Source organism: Marmota monax, unplaced genomic scaffold, assembly GCF_021218885.2.
Source record: "Marmota monax isolate L192 unplaced genomic scaffold, Marmota_monax_Labrador192_F-V1.1 WCK01_AAM20220418_F8-fsc00059, whole genome shotgun sequence".
NCBI lineage: Eukaryota > Metazoa > Chordata > Mammalia > Rodentia > Sciuridae > Marmota > Marmota monax.
In genome coordinates, this window is record NW_026693595.1 from 6,093,000 (window position 1) to 6,111,916 (window position 18,917).

General features: G+C 37.6%; 1 protein-coding gene across 13 annotated transcripts in view; it reads left to right on the forward strand.

The window, feature by feature from the left end:
• Positions 1–18,917, forward strand: part of Trpm3 (transient receptor potential cation channel subfamily M member 3) — a 536,247-nt gene that overhangs the window by 294,790 nt on the left and 222,540 nt on the right. For all 13 annotated transcript variants that reach the window (XM_058584013.1, XM_058584014.1, XM_058584015.1 and 10 more), the window contains one exon: positions 15,406–15,580. In XM_058584013.1, the coding sequence (XP_058439996.1) occupies positions 15,406–15,580 (175 nt within the window). The remainder of the gene's footprint in view (positions 1–15,405; positions 15,581–18,917) is intronic.

Below are 18,917 nucleotides of genomic sequence, written 5' to 3' on the forward strand. Positions count from 1 at the left end.
CTCATCTTCAGGAAAGCTCTGCTTTGTAGTAGCTCTAGACAGCACCACAACCCTTGCCTAAGACAAGACACCCTCGGTGGCCTTTTTTGAAATGAAGGGAGGGAAAAACCAACGGCAAACAAGATCCATTTAGTAGCTCAATAAATTTTCCTAGAAAATAAAAATTAAGTATATTCTCTACTTCTAGGTAAAGCATTAGGTAGAAAATATACTAAATACATTTGCAGGCAATTTCCCCCAGTACTGTGAAGCCCCTACTGAAATAGGGTGAAGTGTTAGCATATTTAATTTAAATATTCCCAGAGAGCTGGGTTTAGGGGCTGAATTGCAAGAATGATTATCTTCCAATAGGGGCAATATCTCAATAACATACAAGTAAGCTGTCTATCAATTCTTGGTTTACAGGATCAAATTTTCAACTTGGAGAGTATCTAATGGATCACAAACACATGCTTAACAAGCAAACAGATGTGGCCTTCTATGAATCATTTATTTACCACATTAGTTAAGCTCAGGCATGGGGTGGACATACGATAGCCCATAAGCCAAATCCAGGGCACCAACTTTTTTTTTTTAAATATAAAGCTTTATTTCAGTGTAGCCATGTTAATTCCTAATGTAGGGTCTGTCTCTGGACGCTTTTGTGCTCTAACTACAGAACTGAATGGTTGCAAGAGGCCATCTGGCCTGCAAAGCTGAAAATATTTACTCATCTGGCCCTTTACAAAAAAAGTTTGCTGATGCCTCCCTTAGACTTTAAATAGACTGCTGAAAACTGTTGTTCATGAATGTTTCAATCCCACTCCATGGACTTTATTTGTTCTCAGGCCACATCAATTAAAAAAAAAAAAAAAAAACAGGCAAAAACTCTCTCCCTACAGTTTTATGTCAGGGCACTCATTCTCAAAGTGTGGTCCAGTGAAATCACCTGAAAATTCCTTTGAAATATAAATGTTCAGATCTCCCTCTACACCTACTGATCAGAAGCTGTGGGAATGGAGCCCAGCAGTGTGCAATTTAATAGCTCTTTTAGGTGATTCATCGGCAAGCTAAAACCGAGAGCCATTGTTCTAGAGCAAACATTGAGAAGAAGAGCCCATGATTTGAAATGGTGATTTCTACACACCCCTTGCTACAATAATTTTCAATGGGCAAACTCCTTTTTGCATACTAGAATTAGCATTTTAAGAACATCCTTTATAGTGCTACTTTCTTATTGGTAACCTTAGGATAGCCCACTTTGTAGACAATGGTATTGGCAGTTATTATTGGAGTTAAATGGTTATTTGGTGCCAGCTGTGGGGAAGAGCCAAGTAGCTGTTTCATACAGACATGACAGAGTGAGATAATGAGGTTAAGTACTCCAGTGATTAAAGACCCAAAATACCCATTGCATGCCTCTGGGTCATAACTGTCTCCCAATTCCTCATCATCATGCACTGGATGCATTTAAGTGCTATAATGTAATGAGGCATTTATTTCCAAGAAAAAAAGTAGCAGGGTTTAGTTCCAGCACCATCAAGGATATGCTAGAACATGAGAAAAAAGTTTCCCTAGGTATTTGTCCTCATATAGGATATGCCAGGTGCTGCTGTATTGTTGCTCTTTTCCTTTGCTTAATGATCTACTCCTTCCCTGGAGCTCCATCCCTCCCTGTGTCTGGAGAAAGGAATCGCTCTGATAATGAACAGCTGTGGTTTAGATGCAGCTAGAAACCCCGAAGCGGGGAGTGTTGACCTTTTTAAGCCAGGAAGTGATGCAACAACGGGGTACAGTGAACAAACACAGGCCTCTTTTTAAAAATATCTGAATTTGCCATCAAGTTTTAAAAGCTACCAGAAATGAGTTTGAGACCCTATGATATGAGTGAAATAGAGTGACCATACATACTCTGTCTGGTTTGAATTAAGTAGCTCAATTCATACCTGTCATATCAGAGTAATTACCAAAGATGACCTCTCCACAAAGGTGTCCTGGTGGTATGATAAGTGTGATATTGTCCCCTTAGTGCATAAAACCAAATGAATAGAGCACAGACTCTAGAATTCCTAGCAGATCTCTGCTTGAAACTCAATTCAGACAATTACAGTTGTGTGAATTTTGCAGTTTATTCCTTACCCCTCATTTTCCTTAACTGTAAAATAGGAATAATAGTATCTCTATTATAAGATTGTTGAGCAGACTGAGAAAGCATAGACTACCCGCCTGGCTGAATGTCTGACACTTGGTAGGTGCTCATTGACTGCCCCTTCCCTTAGGGAAAGAGAAACTGCCTTTAATCAGTTGTCTCAAGGCAAGTCACTACACTTTTAATTCTTCACTGCAACCCAGAAATTCATAAGCAACCTTGTTTTTATTCCATTTGTAATTTGTTTTTTTTAACATGTTGCCAGTTTCTTTATAAAAACTATAATGACATTTTAATTTTTTCCTTTCAGAGAAAGTCATATTTTCACTTAAAAAATAAGTCCAGATTCCCAAAGTAAAACCAGAGCTCAAGTTTGTTAGATGCTATTGCAAAGTAAATGGCAGAAACAGAAAGGGCAGAATTGCACTCCATAGTGTTGGAACTTGAGGAGGCCCAACACACTATACCCCATTCTTGACAAGAATCAAATTGACTAAGAGCCACGGCAGTCAGGTGGATGGAAATTAAAGTATCATTTTTATTAATGATGACATTTTTATGTGACTTAGTGTGAGGGGGCAAATGTATTTGCCTACCCACCTCAGCTCCCAAAGACCTTCACGCAGATCACTGGTCCCTGGAGGCAAAGGAAGAAAGCCAAATCCCCTTCAATGAAGAACTTATAGTAGTTCTAGCAATCCTTGGTTTATACCCAAAGGACTTAAAATCAGCATACTATAGAGATGCAGCCACATCAATGTTTATAGCAGCTCAATTCACAATAGCTAGACCGAGGATGGAACCAACCTAGGTGTCCTTCAGTAGATGAATGGATAAAGAAAATGTGGTATATATACACAATGGTGTATTACTGAGCTTTAAAGAAGCGTGAAATTATGGCATTTGCCAGTAAATTATTAGAGTTGGAGAATATCATACTAAGCGAAATAAGCCAATCCCACAAAACCAAAGGCCAAATGTTTTCTCTAATATGCAGATGCTAATTTACAATAAGGCGGGGGACACTAGGGAAGAATAGTGTTACCTTAGATTAGGTAGAGGAAAGTAATGAGAGGGGAAGGGAGGGGATGTGGGGATAGGAAAGATAGTAGAATGAAACAGACATCATTACTGTATGTATATATGTGACTGAATGACCAATATGATTCTGCAACATGTACACTCAGAAAAATGAAATTATATCCCATTTATGTATGGTATATCAAAGTGCTTAAATGCATTCTACTGTCATATATAACTAATTAAAACAAATAAAAATAAGAAATAGACAATAGATGTGGAGGATGTAGCTCAGTGGTAGACAACTTCCCTAGCATGCGCGTGTACAAGACACACAGAGAGAGAGAGAGAGAGAGAGAGAGAGAGAGAGAGAATAGCCATATAATCAGTTATTGAATGAATTCCCCATACAGATGAGTACAACAGAAAAGGACATGGGCTAGATATGTCACACTAATGGAACCCCCCCCACACACACACATAAATATGAAACATTGTCATCACCTTATCACCCTTATTTCTGAGGATTTAATCACAGTAAAGATTTGATCAGACCTGACATTACAACTTATATTTTGGAAAAGATGCCCAGATAATAAAATACAAACAATTCATCACTTTTTTTAAAAACTTGGATCAGAGATTAAACCCACAATATGGCATCCACAGCCAGCCAAATAATTGATCTAAAATAATCAATGCCCCTTTCCTTAGTCTCATGTATAATAACAGCAGTTGTTATTTTAATAACCTTGGAAGTGAACGAAGGTCATCCCCAGCCTAGTGCACTTTAGCTACTAAAACAGATCAATCGCCTCAGTGGGATCAGAATTTGGTTTTTATTTCAGTCTCATAGATCCTATTCATTTCAACCAGAGGAAATAATAGCTTCATGGGCATCCTTCCAGCAAGGGGGAAGAATGTAAACCTTTGTTTATGTCTGTCTCCCCAGTGGCTGAGACACTTTGTTCTTCTAACCAGGTTCATTTCTGAGAAATTGCACAGCTTCAATTTAAAAGAGTAGGACAGCTGAACTGAAATTGGCTATTCCAGTCCCTAAAAATTGGGTTTTTTGGATATAATCCAAATGGACAAGTGAAATAGAAACACCCCTTCCCCCACCAAGTCTTTCAACATGTTCTTCTCTAGGTCCCAGACTACTGCTTAGGTCCAGTAGTTAAGGTAAGTAAAAGGATGCCACAGAGCAACCTAAATGGTTGTCACCTCCATTTTCAACAGGACATATCAGCAATTACTGAGGTATGCCAGTCAGTCCTTTTGTAACTATCAATTTATTCCTTTCACTTTGGCTATACTGTTCCCAAAGTACGTACTCCTAAACATTGTACAGTTCTTATTTTATCTCCAAGCATTTGTTTGAACTACCTTCTCAGGGTAAGGCACTATGGGAACCAGCATGTTACCCAAGAGACGTGGGGAATGTCGGTCAGAAGGAGCTCATAAGTTAGCAGGGAGGGGAAAAAAAAAGGCATTCATTAAAAGCAAGGCACAACAAAATAACTGCCAAAAGACAGTTTTTTAAGTGAACATTGGATCACAAAGGAATGAAAATTTAATATTACCCGAGGGAGTTGGGATGGATCCTGGGAACTGGTAACATTTGAACCAGACTTTGAAGATTGAGTTGGAGTCTCTGAGGGGCTAAAATGAATTGCATCCCTCTCCCTCATCCAACTTCCAAACAATTTGAGAAATAAAAGTAGTACTGGTTTGAACCTAAAATATCATTTTGATTACTTACCAGGAATAGTGGGCTGATGTGGCTTTAGGTCTATGTATCAAATGGGCTTAATGACACCTCACAATTAGGCAGAACCCCAAGTGCCCCTTCACATCCTCACCTGGCTGCACATCTTCAGGTCAGAGCCCCTGGAGGGCCGGGGAGATCTCAGGCTCCCTGCAGGCAGCATATGCCAAGAGGAAAACGGACCCGACTGAGGTGACCAAACCCAGTGATTCTTTTCAAATATACTAAAGGGCTGAATGAGTGAAGGGGCAGAGAAAACCCAAGGATGGGCTTAGAAAAATACCCTCCTGAACACAGGTAAGGGGAAAGATACTCCTTTCTGAAAATGAGGATGACTAAGAGGAAGTTTAAAAATAATCCCTCATGGCAGATCATTAACATAGTCTGTTAAGAGGACGGTCAGGGTGAAAGAGCTCTGGAGGTACTTGAGGATGCAAAGGAAGGCTGGGTTTAGTACAGGCGGAGCCTCGTAACAACACTGAAAGATGTGGGCTTTTCTCTATAAGCAATGGGAGTCCACTAGATTTTTACAGAAAGATAGTATTCATGAGTGATAACTAGCAGATCTGTGAACATTGTATGGAAGCAATTTCAGTAGTTCACTGAAAAACCAAGTAACATAGATACTAGGTACTTAGCATTCTTGATTTTATGAAATTTTAAATCATATCTGAGTATTGTGGATCCTCAGGTCAGTTGACTGACAGAAAATCATTCATGACATAAAACATTGAAAATGTTCTATAGAAATAATTACATCATCATTAGAGATCTGCATATAGTGGAGTGATAATTCGGTAGCCTACTTTCCTGCCTGCCTTTTGTATCCCAAATTTTAGTGAGCAACTACTACAGGTAGAACATCATATGACATGCTGGAATCACAAAGATAAATCTGCATAATAGAGAAGAGATGCCTAGATATCTAACTAATGAGATACAACTTCAAAAGAGATCTGTAAAGTTCTATGAGAATTTTTCTTTATACAATCATAGTTGACTGACAAATTTATAAAGCATAGTCATTGGCAAGGGCTTTTAAAAAATTAATGCTGTAAGATCACACAAATGAGAATGGTTAATTCTGCCTAATGGAGGTGAAAGGGAGGAGACTGCAGAAGACTTGTCTTTGAGAACAGAATAAGTTTCTTACAGAAAGGAGGTCAAAAAAGCATTTGTTAAAGGGAAAAGAACTATTTGCATTTGGGGCTGGGAGAAGTAATTGCAGTTCCCTGAACACAAAGAAAAAAATATTTTTATAATTTGGGAAGGATGAATTGATACATGTTGCCAACAGCAACATCTCTCTCACCCCTATCACTTCCCTCCCTATCAGCTCATCCCTGAATCCTGGGTCTTCCCATGTTTTTGCTATCCATAACCCCCCCCCCCCCCGGCTGCTCTGTAACTTTCTAATTTTGCCAAGAACCTTGCATGGGATGTGGACATAGAGCCTGGCATTTATAAGGGAGTGTGGGCAAGATATTATAAAGTAAAATGAGTTCAAATCACTCCGGTTTACCTTACATTTGAGAAGGCAAGGTCAGCCTTTTGATGTGTGTTTTGAAAAGAGTAAAGACTAAGACCACAGCTTTGTTTGGGAGAGGTTTTTTCTTTTTTAGACTTAGATCAATTACATTAAAACATTCAGCTTTCAAACAATGACCCCAAAGAAAATAATGCTGGCTTTTATCTTTTATGAAAGTAATATTTGCCTTACTACTCTTGGGATTGAACATTCCCTTTCTATTGAAATGATTCACAGGGATGCTGCTTAGATGGCCTGATAGTACACTGACATTAATAGCAGAATATTTCAATCAGAGCTGTCTGACCATAAGGGAATAACTGTTCCCATTGATTAAGGCAAAAACCAAGTTAGTTTGTAAGCAATTGAAGTTGGTTTATGGGTTTTGTTATTTGGCATTTACATCTCTTTCCAACCCACAGAACTCAAAAGACTTAACAAGCTGATTGAAGCAGTAAGGAGAAGGCATTTGGGGAGTGATGCAAAAGGTCACTTACCCGAAAGCAGAAATTTTTAGCCTTTTGGATCCAAGATAAAGGCAAGTGGCTTTCTCAGAATATTACAGGTCTGAATGAGAAAGTTGTCAAACTTTAGGAAAGCATGTTTCAAAACATTTGTCAGGACATCCTTTTCATTTAATCACATAAATCGCATTCAGTTTTCTTCCTTCTTTATGAATCATTTAAAGAGAAACATAAGTTTAATAAATGTAAATAAACATCTTTTTACCTGTGTTTAACCATAAAGTCCTTTTTAAGTGCCAAGTTCTAAGTGCTATATAGTAACAACTCACATATGACCCAATGACCCATGAATTATATAGCTAGTCTGTGTGTTAGATACTACATAGAATATGAAAATACATTTTTGTATATGAATCTGTATCAAGCTACTTTTCTGCCCTTCTAGGACATGCCTGGTTCCAGCTCCTAAGTTATTAGTTTGGTGAAGTCTAGCCATGATCTCGGATTTCTAGTAGCAGGGTGTAAAATAGAATACAGTCACAATAGGTGGAACTGGGAGTCAACAGAAAGCCCAAGATAGATAGAGATATAGGCCCTTATGGAACAAAGAACAAGGAGATGATCCTGTCCAGAGCTAGAAAGGACCTCAGGAAAAGCTTCATCTGAGGGGCAAGATGGGTCAAGCTTCTAAAGTATAGAGATGGTAATGATGGAAGTCCTTCTAGAAAAGTCCACTGAGATCAAAGCAAGGCCCAAGCACAGGGCCCACATTGCCAGGAAGGGAACAGGCAAATGTTCCAATCCAGGTGGGATGTAAGAAGTGGTTCTGTTCTCCAGGAATCTGGGCTATTCAGAGGAAGGATTGCCCTCTGCCCTTGGGCATAGACTTCTGGGGAGATGAGATCTAATCACCCTCCTTTCTTTTGCCAAGGGGAAGTTTCTGATATGCCACACAGGCAGCTCTTCTTTAAGTGAGAGAAGCAGAGCAGCTTATCATGGCAGGTAAACAGGCTTCCAATGAAGTCATCAACCTTGCTCCAGACGAAGCCCCACCTGATACTGATAGATACTAGGCACACGCCAGCACTGACCTGAATATTACCTTCTACAGGCACACGCACAAGCATGCATACACAAACACACACACACACACACACACACACAGGGACGGAGGGGTGGGGGTGGTTATGTTATCCCAAATTCCTCCTATGCAAAAACCCCTCAAGTATAAGTACTCTCTCCTTGCAGGTTTCATACCTAGAAAAGTGTCCCTGGGGATCTTCAGAAAAGCAAATCAAAAAGACAAGGCCTAAATGGAACCAGCTGATGGTGGCTAGCACAGATCCCTATGAAAGTATCTAGGGCACTGGTAATAAAGACTGTTTTCTTGAACCAAGAAGAGGTGAAGCTGGGGGTGGAGAATGTTTGGTAGCAAATAAACACAAATTCACTCAAAAGTATATAAAGGGATATATGTCTATAGGAAGAGTTGGCCATCCATGGTCCTCTTCCATTGTCTGCATCTCTCTCCCCACCCTTCTTCTCTGGATCTATGTATCTCCTTCATGCCTCTCTTCTCTCACACATACCCTGCTTTCCTCACTCACTTGGATCATGTGATCTCTCCCTTCTATGATTCCCTTTGCTCCTGTTTTCTTCCTTCATGTGGGGCTTTCTGTGCCTTGATTCACCCTCACCTGGTGTCTTCAGAGCCATTACTAATGGAGGCTTCACTCCCCAAAATGGAGGACCCTTGCAGCCCATCTCCCACCTGTTCACTTTGGGCTCGGATCTTCACACCACTTGTGGGAAGGCAAATGCATATCTGATGACTATCTCTAATCCAATCAGGTTTGGAAAAAGACAAGTAAGGCTGCCCTTCAGGGCTAGGTGCAGGTCAGTTCTCAGAGAGGAGTGTGGGTAAAGGGGCAGGATGAGTATTTCCAGCACATCCTCCACAAAGACATCTTCAAGGGCTTTCAAGATTTCTCAGTCAGCCCACTCATCCAATTCCCTGGTTCTGTCCTTTGGCCTCTGGTTGCTGGACAGAAAAGCAAAACAAAAAGACAAGGCCTAAATGGAAACCAGCTGATAGTGGCTAGCACAGGATTCCTATGAAAATATCTAGGGCACTGGTAATATACAAATTGCATTGTACATTCTGTACAGTTCTTGGGTTGGAAAATTAAGTTCCAGATTCTAAGTGTTGTGTAATACTGTTCAGCAGTATTGAAGACAGAGAATTTTCCATATTAATTCAATAGATTTCACATTTAAGCCTGAAGGATGAGGAATGCCATGAACCATTAGTTTTCTTTTTTTTTCCCCAGTCTGAGGGAGGTATTTCAATTAATCCAAACCCTGTATCTTCAGTATTTTGATAACCTCGTATCTCTTGCCACATTTTCTGAGAAGTCATATACCAAAATAAAATATACAGGCATGTTTGTTGTGGTAGATTGATATTAGCTTCAAATATGGGAGGACTGCATATTCAGGAACTCTTTTAAGTTAAATACCAATAAGAGTTGCCATAGACAGGTAATGACAGGAAAAGATACAGAAAAAAATTCACATTATTTTACCTCTGCTTAGTCCTAAAGTGAAGCATCTTGTTACATGTGGTTTTATTTTGACTGGTTAATTGTTCATGAAGTTCTTTATATTTCTAAATGCCTTCTTCAGCATTAATTTAGGCACAGAATGATAACTTTATTATGTACATATATGAATACACCACCAATGAATCTCCATATCATGTACAACCACAAGACTGGGGTCCTAATTAGAATAATTTATATTCCATGTATGTATAATATGTCAAAATACACTCTATTGTCATATATATCTAAAAAGAACAAATAAAAGAATAAGATATATTCTATGCTTGTATAATTATATCAAAATGGACTCTACTGTCATGTATAACTAAAAAGAACTAATGAAAAATTGTTATAGCAGCACAAAGGATTGGTGCATTGGGTCTGGCAGTCAACAATTGGGCACATCACCAAAATTCACTAAAAAATATTTTGCTTTATTACCCATTTCTAAGTAAGGTCAGACACATTTCATTATTCTTTCTTGAATAAATAATGTATCCTACCTCCAAAAAATAAAGGCACTATACAAAATATCTGCTTCTGTAGAAGACCTAGAAAATATTCTGCTTAAAATAAGATGTATTTTTTTCTTATGTGACTCATTTATTTTCTAGGGCTTACTTGCTAAGTAGTTCAGAGATTTCTAATGTTTCCTTCTACAAACATAGCACAATAAAATATTCTCTCTGTATAATATTTCCACAATTGTACCTGAATATTCATGTATTTACAAACTGGAGTCTTCCTAATTATAAGAAACACTTTAAAGAGAAAGAAAAAAAATTTTATGTTGTCATTCTTAAATACAACTAATTACCAGCTTCATATCATTTTCTCTTCCCATTCATCTGTACAGTAATTGCTGACGTCCACTAAGTCTGCCCAAAAATTAGTATCTTAGGGGTTTACTTAGTTGTTTTGGCCCCATTATATAAACTAAATATAGAAGTTGGTGACCATGTTTCTGTTGGTAGACTCAACCATTGAATCAAAGACAGTGCTTTTTGAGGAAGAGGTTAGATGAAGAGCACTTGTTCAATGATTTTTAATGTTATGAAAATTATAATCACGTAAGCAAAGCTGTATAAAGTAAAACATTGACAAAGTTTCACAATACCTATTGTTTTGAAACATGAATTTTTCACACAAACTTTTGAAAAACTAAGAATCACATAATCCCAGAGATGGCAGCACCAATAATTAACTGAGTTCCTATTATTGCTACAAGACTTTAGCTGGTAAATAGAAATAGCTTTCTACCATCGACACAGTCCTGAATTAGGCAAGGTCTTCAGGAGGTCATCTCACACAAAGTGGGAACCACCCTTTCTGAATGGCCTGTACTATAATAATCATGATCTGTGACCTGTGGGCATTAAGACTTAAAAATAATTTCCTATGCTGCATCTCCTGTAAAATAGGAACCATTTTCCAACCACAGATAAATGATCCCTATAAGCACTTTAGATCATATATGGTGATCTTCACATAAAACCAAAGCACTGGTTTGAATAAAATTCTCAGCTATTGAGGCATTTTACTGCAACATACCCAATGTTTTCACAAATGCCTGAACTGATCATAGATATGATTTCATGTCAGAAGAGATAGAAATGCTTTAAAAAACAAAGCTGTTTGGAATGGTAAGACATTCTTCTGCTCCTGCCACCTATCTCCCTCACAATGCCCAACCCAGTCTTTGTTTAATCCAACACAGAAACTTTTCACTTTATTGGGAGTGCTGGATGAATTGCATAGCAGTCAGAATGAAGTGTGACCAAAGTCTAAGAGGTTATCTTACACAAAGAACTAGGGCTCCATGTGTAATTAGAAAGCCTTTGGTCAACCCGGAATCCTGTAGAATGCAGCTGCTGAATCCATTATCCAAACTCATGTTTTTGTGTGCTACGATGTTTCCAGTTCCAAAATTGAAAAAGCTGAAGAGCATGGCAAGCCTCTTGCCTCTTTTTGCTTAAAGCAACTTAAAGATTGTTCTAAAATTAAATTCTAATAGAATTTCTAAGAACTTCTGCAAGACTTTGGTTATAGAAGAAGATGAAAAATGACTGCAATCAAGTAAGGAACTAATCTACTTTTCCCCCAAATCAACTCCCCCCAAAAAATAAACAAGAATTTACACACACACACACACACACACACACACACTCCCTTAGGGATCAACTTTTTTCCTGAATAATACATATTTCTTAAAATGTCAATCTAAATCACATTTTTTCAGGTGTGGGAGTTGAATTCGTCTGTAAGTTTAGCTGAGCAAGACAGAATTTGTGAGGATCTTGTCAAAAGGAAATTATATTAATTTTTTTAACAGCATAAAGAAAATGGCAGTGAGCTATATTAGTCCTGCTACATATGCAGGGGATTCTCAAAATGTTTTCTTTGTGCTAATAAAAATATATTGTTCTTGGTATTTTACAAAGCTCTTTGCTTACTAAAAATTCACATCCCACAGATTCTAACTTATAAATTTGTGAATTTTTCCTAGAGATTTTTAGAATATCCTATGTCCAAAATATAATTTAGCAAAGACAGTTTGAACAGAAAAATCAAAGAAAAACAAGGAAAAGAGGGAGGGAGGAGATACATCCTGATTGGCTAAACCTTCCAGGTAAAGCACTATCAATATAACTGGTAGCAGTGACCTGACATAGTTCCCCTGGACATAGAATTTTCTTTGAAAACCCATCCTAGAACTTGACTCCATGAGCTATACAAAAAACAAATTGATAGTTTTTACAGATGCATCAAAATATTATAATTTAGGGTGGGGATTTTGAGGTCCATTTATCAAGATATTCATATAGGCTTCAAGGATCCGTGAACCCCCTGAAATTGCATGGAGGCATTTTTGTATCCATCCATATGTTCCCTTTTCTAAAGAAAGTGTTGCTAGCTCTCCTAGATTCACAGAAGAGTGCCAAGATCCTTGCCTCCACAAATTAGGTTAAGAACCATTGCTTTAGGTCATTGCTAAACACTAGGTATCACTTTCTTTTCCCTGGAAACAAAGGCTGAGTAAGAGAGATGTGACAGAAAAGTGTTACCATGCATTAGCAAGTTTAATTTATAACAAACGTGCTATTTTTAGACCTAATCTGATTCTCTACCTCTCCTAACTAAGAAATTTAAAAATGCTTTTATTTTAGGCTATCATAGCTTTTATTGTCTATCGAATAAATTTTTCAATGTTTTATCACTGAAGGAAATAGGAAAGAATTTGGAGTTATAGACATATAATTTATGAGAAAAGGGATACTATGCTCCAATTTTTACTATTTAATTTTGAGCTTTGTATTAATATACTTGCTTTAATTGTTCTATTTTATAATCAGTCTCATTCCAATACAGAAAATCCTAACCTGAAAATGCTTCTATGTTTCTAGAGGTTATAACATTTTCCAACATTGACAAATATATTGGCAGGAGATAAATTGGCAGTTTATTACTATCATACAAATTAGCCTTAAAAAAAAAAAAAAAAGTCGATCTTTTACATGGATGAACCCTCTCAAAGAGAGGACTTTTCCAGCCATCTTGCTTGCTGTCCTGTAGACCCTAACTGGAACATTTTAGAAAGTTCATTCTAGGACTTCTTTCTCCTTGAGAATACAGAGTGGATAATACTTGGTCTGAGAGTTAAAGTCCCACTAAATTCATGCTCAAGAGTCAGAATTGGGCAAATTTTTGGAGGAGATCCTAAAATGAATGTAGATATATCAGTTTTATATCAAACAGGAAAATGGCATATTGTTCCTTGATAAAAGGCATAGGAGCCTGTGAAAGAGCAAAGCAAAGGGAGAAATAAAGTAGTATATATAGTATTTTGAGAAATACCTCATATCAGAATTTCACATTGGAAAAGATGCATTGTTTTCCAAAGTATATGAAAAGAAATACAAATCCCTATATGGGTGGATATTTTTTAGGACACCAAGTTCTCTCCTAGAAGAGGTGTGCTCTACTAACATTTCAACTTAGCTTTTCATCTTCAGAGCAACTTCCATTTACTTAGTGGTCATGGTCAGCAGCAATGCAAAAGTATCCCCTTCATACATACCCAGATCTTGAGAGAAACCTAGTGTCCAAGACATTAAGGGATCCTGGGTCAAGACAGAGCAGCAAGACCTTTCACTCCCTGACTTGGATTGGAAGGAATAATTCTCAAAACCTCACCATCCAAGAAGACTAACAGGACCCTAGGTCACTTCTCTCCCCAGGTTCCTTCTGGAGAACAAAAAGAAATCTTGGCTTAATCAACAGTCATCCTTTTATTTATATTTTTAAAATGTAGATTTGAACAGCACCCATTTTGGTGTATCTGGCATTTGGAAAATTCCCTTAAAATGAAACTCAAATAAAAAAAAAATATTTTCTAACTTAGAGTAGATAAAGCCCTGCAAGACTGAAGTACTCAGATGTTAAAAGTAAAACAGGTCACATAAGTCAAATAAGATCTCTAGAGCAAGAAACAGAATCCCAAACTATTATTTGCCATTGGGAAGCAGTTTTTTTGATATAAGATAAAACCACAGCAAAAGGGACTAAGGGAGAACCAGGTGACCAAAGGTTTGATGTTTTTTTAAGTTCATATTTACAGAAGTGGCAAGATTTCAATTTTATCTTTTTAAGAGAACTTTTAAGATGACCTTCTAATTTTTCTGTTACTTCTCAACTTCCTAATTATTCTGAGGACATAGGGAGAGAAAACACAGTATAAATCCAAACTGAACAAAAGGGAATTATCAGTGAACGCTGATGATACTTGAAATGTCACTTGAAAATGAATTTAATGTCTCATTGTGCCTCATTTTTAAAATTTGTTCTTTTTAGATATACATGGCAGTAGAGTGTATTTTGACATATCATACATGTATGTCAGACATTCATTTTTTTATTTTTTTAGACCTTGTTGGGCCTTTATTTTATTCATATACTTATATGTGGTGCTGAGAACCGAACCCAGTACCTTACACATGCTAGGCAAGTGCTCAACCACTGAGCCACAACCTAGTCCCATCAGACATTCATTTTTAATACTTCCATTTAATACGTTAGCTTGAACTACACATGCAGCACTGATACAAGAATATTTTTACCTAAAAATAGCAATGTGCCATGGCTTGGAATAAATAGCTTAGAGATTTTCAGAAAGATCTGTGAAACCCCTTAATTCAACTCAATTCACCAAATGTGTACTGATCACGTGCCTGGCGCCTTGCTCAGTAGAGAAGAATTTGACTGTGGCAGGTGCTGTGTCTCCTGGGGAATCAGTTAGGACCACCGTGCTGCTGAGCACCAGTAATCAAGCTGATCGCCTGTGGTCAGGATGCTAGACCTGCAATTTAGCCAGCAGTTGATTCAACAACCACTCTGCAGATATTCAAAGTCTTTAATAAAGAGAACTATTTAACATTTTCTTATCGCTCTCATAACTTCAGGAGGGTGGCAATTTTTAACTTGCCATTTTTTTATATGGGAAATGGAACTACTGGATAGATAAGAGACTTGCTTAGGATTACATTTAGCTTCGAATCTTTTGGCTGCTGGCCCAGTGCTTTTTCTGTTAACCGGTTCCTTTCTCTCCCCTCACCGTAGGCTCCCCTATGCAAAGTAGGGTAATTGGTGCCTTAGCTGACTTGTGCATCCGGACAGCTGTGGGGAGAGGGCAAAGTCAGATGGATGCCCTGGGGGTGGGATTCTGCTAATGAGTTTTCTGTAAATTTTCATTCAATATTTTATCCCTTCATATGTTGTCACCTCCCCTGTGCTCAGTAATTTTAGTTTTTGCTTTTTGTTTCTCTTTTTGTTTCTTTGGTTTGCTGGCTTTGTGTTCTTTTCTCTTTTTTCCCTTTTCTTTTCCTTTTTTAATGCAGGAATCGGACAAGGGGTTCCGGTGGTGGCACTCATCGTGGAAGGAGGGCCCAATGTGATCTCCATCGTTTTGGAGTACCTCCGAGACACGCCTCCTGTGCCTGTGGTGGTCTGTGATGGCAGTGGACGGGCATCTGACATCCTGGCATTTGGGCATAAATATTCAGAAGAAGGCGGGTAGGTAACCCCTGCAGCCCATGTAGACCCAAGGGCAAAGCTTGTGTTTGATGCTTGGAAAAGAGGGTGTGAGATGAGTGTTCCAGTAGCTCAACCAACACCTCACATCAGAATCAGCTATGCACAAATTGTCTAAGTGATGCATATGGAGGGAGAGTTGGGGGGAAAATCAGAGGAACAGACCCTAAATGTCCCATGAAATGACAAATTCCATGGCTTCTGTACCAGACTACACTGATAAGAGAGTGAGGGGAAGAAAGGAGATTGTAGATGTGGTCATCTTTTCTCTTCCTTTCATTTCTCCTCCAAATAAGGAAAAGCAAGAATGGGGTTACAATAAATTAAGCACAGCTAATCTGGACCAAACAGTGCAGGTTAGTAACCAAGTACACCTGAGATGTGCAGCTTCCAGGCTTGCCTTCAAAACTCCAGCATTACCAAGCTGCTGTACAAAACATTTGGTGAAGCCCAGTATGGTAGCACACACCTGTAATTACAGCTACTCCGGAGACTGAAACAGGAGGATCATAAGTTCAAGGCCAGCCTGAGCAATTTAGCAAGATCCTGTCTCAAAATAAAGGATAGCTCAGTGGTAGAGAGCACCTGGATTCAATCCCCAATACTACAATAAATACAGTTAGAAAGCATTTGATGGATAGTGCTCTTAGGTCCCTGTAGCCTGGCTTGGAAAGTTAGGGGGGAAAAAAAAAGTCTCTGTAATGGTAGCTTCTCTGGTCTTTTTGTGAAATCCTCTTGAGTCACCTCCCCATGTACTTACCTTGGTTCATCTGCTGTCTAATGCTGCTTTCACCAGTCCAAAGCCCTCAACCCTGAAGGACTCCTTCACAGGCCTCCTCCAATCTGAGTTCCTACTCAATGACTATTGGGGTTCAAGCATTCTTGCAGATATACAGATCAAAGTAATGCATGTCAAAGTATTCAGGAGTTTAAAGAAGAAACACAAGAAAGTCATTCGTTTTTAAAGAACTTAAGCCAATCAGTTTTCATGACCACACAAAATTAGGAGCTGGGGATCTTTTATTCATGCTTTTTATAAATGTCCAGCAAGTGCCCTGCACTATGTCATACGCTGAGATAAAAAATGAAAATAACAAAATTGCCACCCTTAAGAAGTTATTGTCAATCTAATAAATGGGTGAGCATATAGTTACCAAAAAATGACAGATGAGCTGACCTACTGCACAGGACACTCCCTCCTCTACCTCTCCTATGGAGCCTTCCTTAAAGTAAAGAGACTTCACATTCTAGCTCAACACCACCCCTCCTCTTTCCATCCTAACTCTGTCTTTGCCAGCTGATCAGCCCTCCAGGTGAGCCATAGAGCAGATTTACCTCATTAGTACAGGAACCTAAATATCTGAATTAAGGAATAATGAAAGGCATGGGGCTTCTAGCGGGACAACGGTTTTAGGCCTAAAGAGTTGATACCAAGAAAACCTCTGCCTTTTTTTAATTAAAAAATTATCCATATTCCTCACATTTTAAAATTAACAATATGTCTTTTTCCAGAAATAAACAAGAATTTTATAGTTTTTAGCTTTGGCTTATTTTGTGCTTCCTAATGTTTGCAGATTATTTTATTGTATTCCTACAAAGTAGACACATATTTGCATTCAGAATGCAAGTTTCCTTTTTAAATGTTAAAGAAAAAATAAGCCGTTTACCTCCACATTTCAGGCTTCCTAGGTCTATACATAATGAAAGCTGGAACTTAGCGTCTATTATTTATTATTATCTTGGGTTGTATGTCTTGAAAATGTTCAAGTCTCCCATAAATTTGCCCTTCCTGTTCCTGTTTTTAATATGGGAGAAATTTGATACATCTTAATGGTTGGGAGGTATACTAGATAGTTTAACATAGTAGACAGATATTCAGAGAAGTTAAATGGTTTTCTAAGACCACAACATACCTTAATCCTAGACTAGGATTCTTTCTAGGATATTATAGAAAGTCACTGAAATGTGTTTTGACATATGTGCTTCAGTATTTCTCATAAAGTATTTCAATGAAGTTGTGTTTTAAATATTTAAAAGCACTAAAGGTATGTCCAGCTTCCTCTTTGAATTATCATTTTTTATTTTTTTATTTTTCTCTCTATCCCAATAAAGAGAAAACCAATGTATTTCTGGTTGCAACCAGTGTCCAAATTGAAGATCCCTATGTCATGGGGATCCCTTCCCCATAGAGGCCATCTTCCCCATTCCCAAAATCAATACTCATAACACCATGCCCTTTTAACTTGGCAGTCCTACCTCTAATTATTTTATGGTTGAAATATGTGAAACCACAATCCCACAATATGGAATCTGCATAAACATATGAACATGGCTATGGCTAATTATCAAAGAATATGAAGTATGTACATAAACTAGTACAGAGATAAGAAATATAATTTTATATTTTTATATTTTGAAACTTTAAATCCAAACATTAATATTTACAATGCTTAAGAAAGTAGAAGCCTGAAGCTGTGTGTGTGTGCACATGTCTGTCTATTCACATATTCTATATACAGATTCTATATATATAGATATGAGAGAGAGAAAGAGAGAGCGAGAAAATGTGTTATGATAAAAATGTATTCCTTCTCTAGGAAAGCAGTGATAAATTTATCATGATAAATTAAGTCAGAATGTTCCTTTGCCATCTGAATAACTGCCAGAATTAATCATGTTTATTTAGCTTGAAAGGAAATTGTCTAGCCACATATGTGCAGCCAATTTTAAAAATCATTTCCAAAGAACATTATTTTGCAGTAGTGTGCTTTCTTTTTTGCTGAAAAGAAGACCTGGTTCACCTAGACTATATACACCAGGAAGGATTTCTTTGATTTCTGACAAAGTCCAACATATTTGGACATATTTCACTATAAATATAAAAATATAACTGTTCATATAAACAAATGTGTCATTGTACATATAAAATTAGATATAGGAAACATACACATCCTATTTATGAAAACTATTTCAGGATTGAATCAGTATCTTTTCAGTTACTTTGGTGATATAATTATGATTTAAAATTGTTAATTTATAGGTTTTTAAACAAGACAGGTCAAAGGAGTGTAAATGTGTATATTCAGCTATATACTTTTTCATTTAAAATCTTGGAGTAAAATTTTCACACCTTATGTTTTAACTTTTGTGATCCTTCTGTTTTCTTTAAATTCCTTTCCAAGAACATGAATTTGAAAAGAGAATCAATTTGGAAGCAAAATATAATTGGCAAATCTGATTAGCTTTTGTAGAGATTACCTGAGGTAGAAAAAGACAGATCTTATCTATCACAATGCAAATGAGTTTGGATAAACCAAGA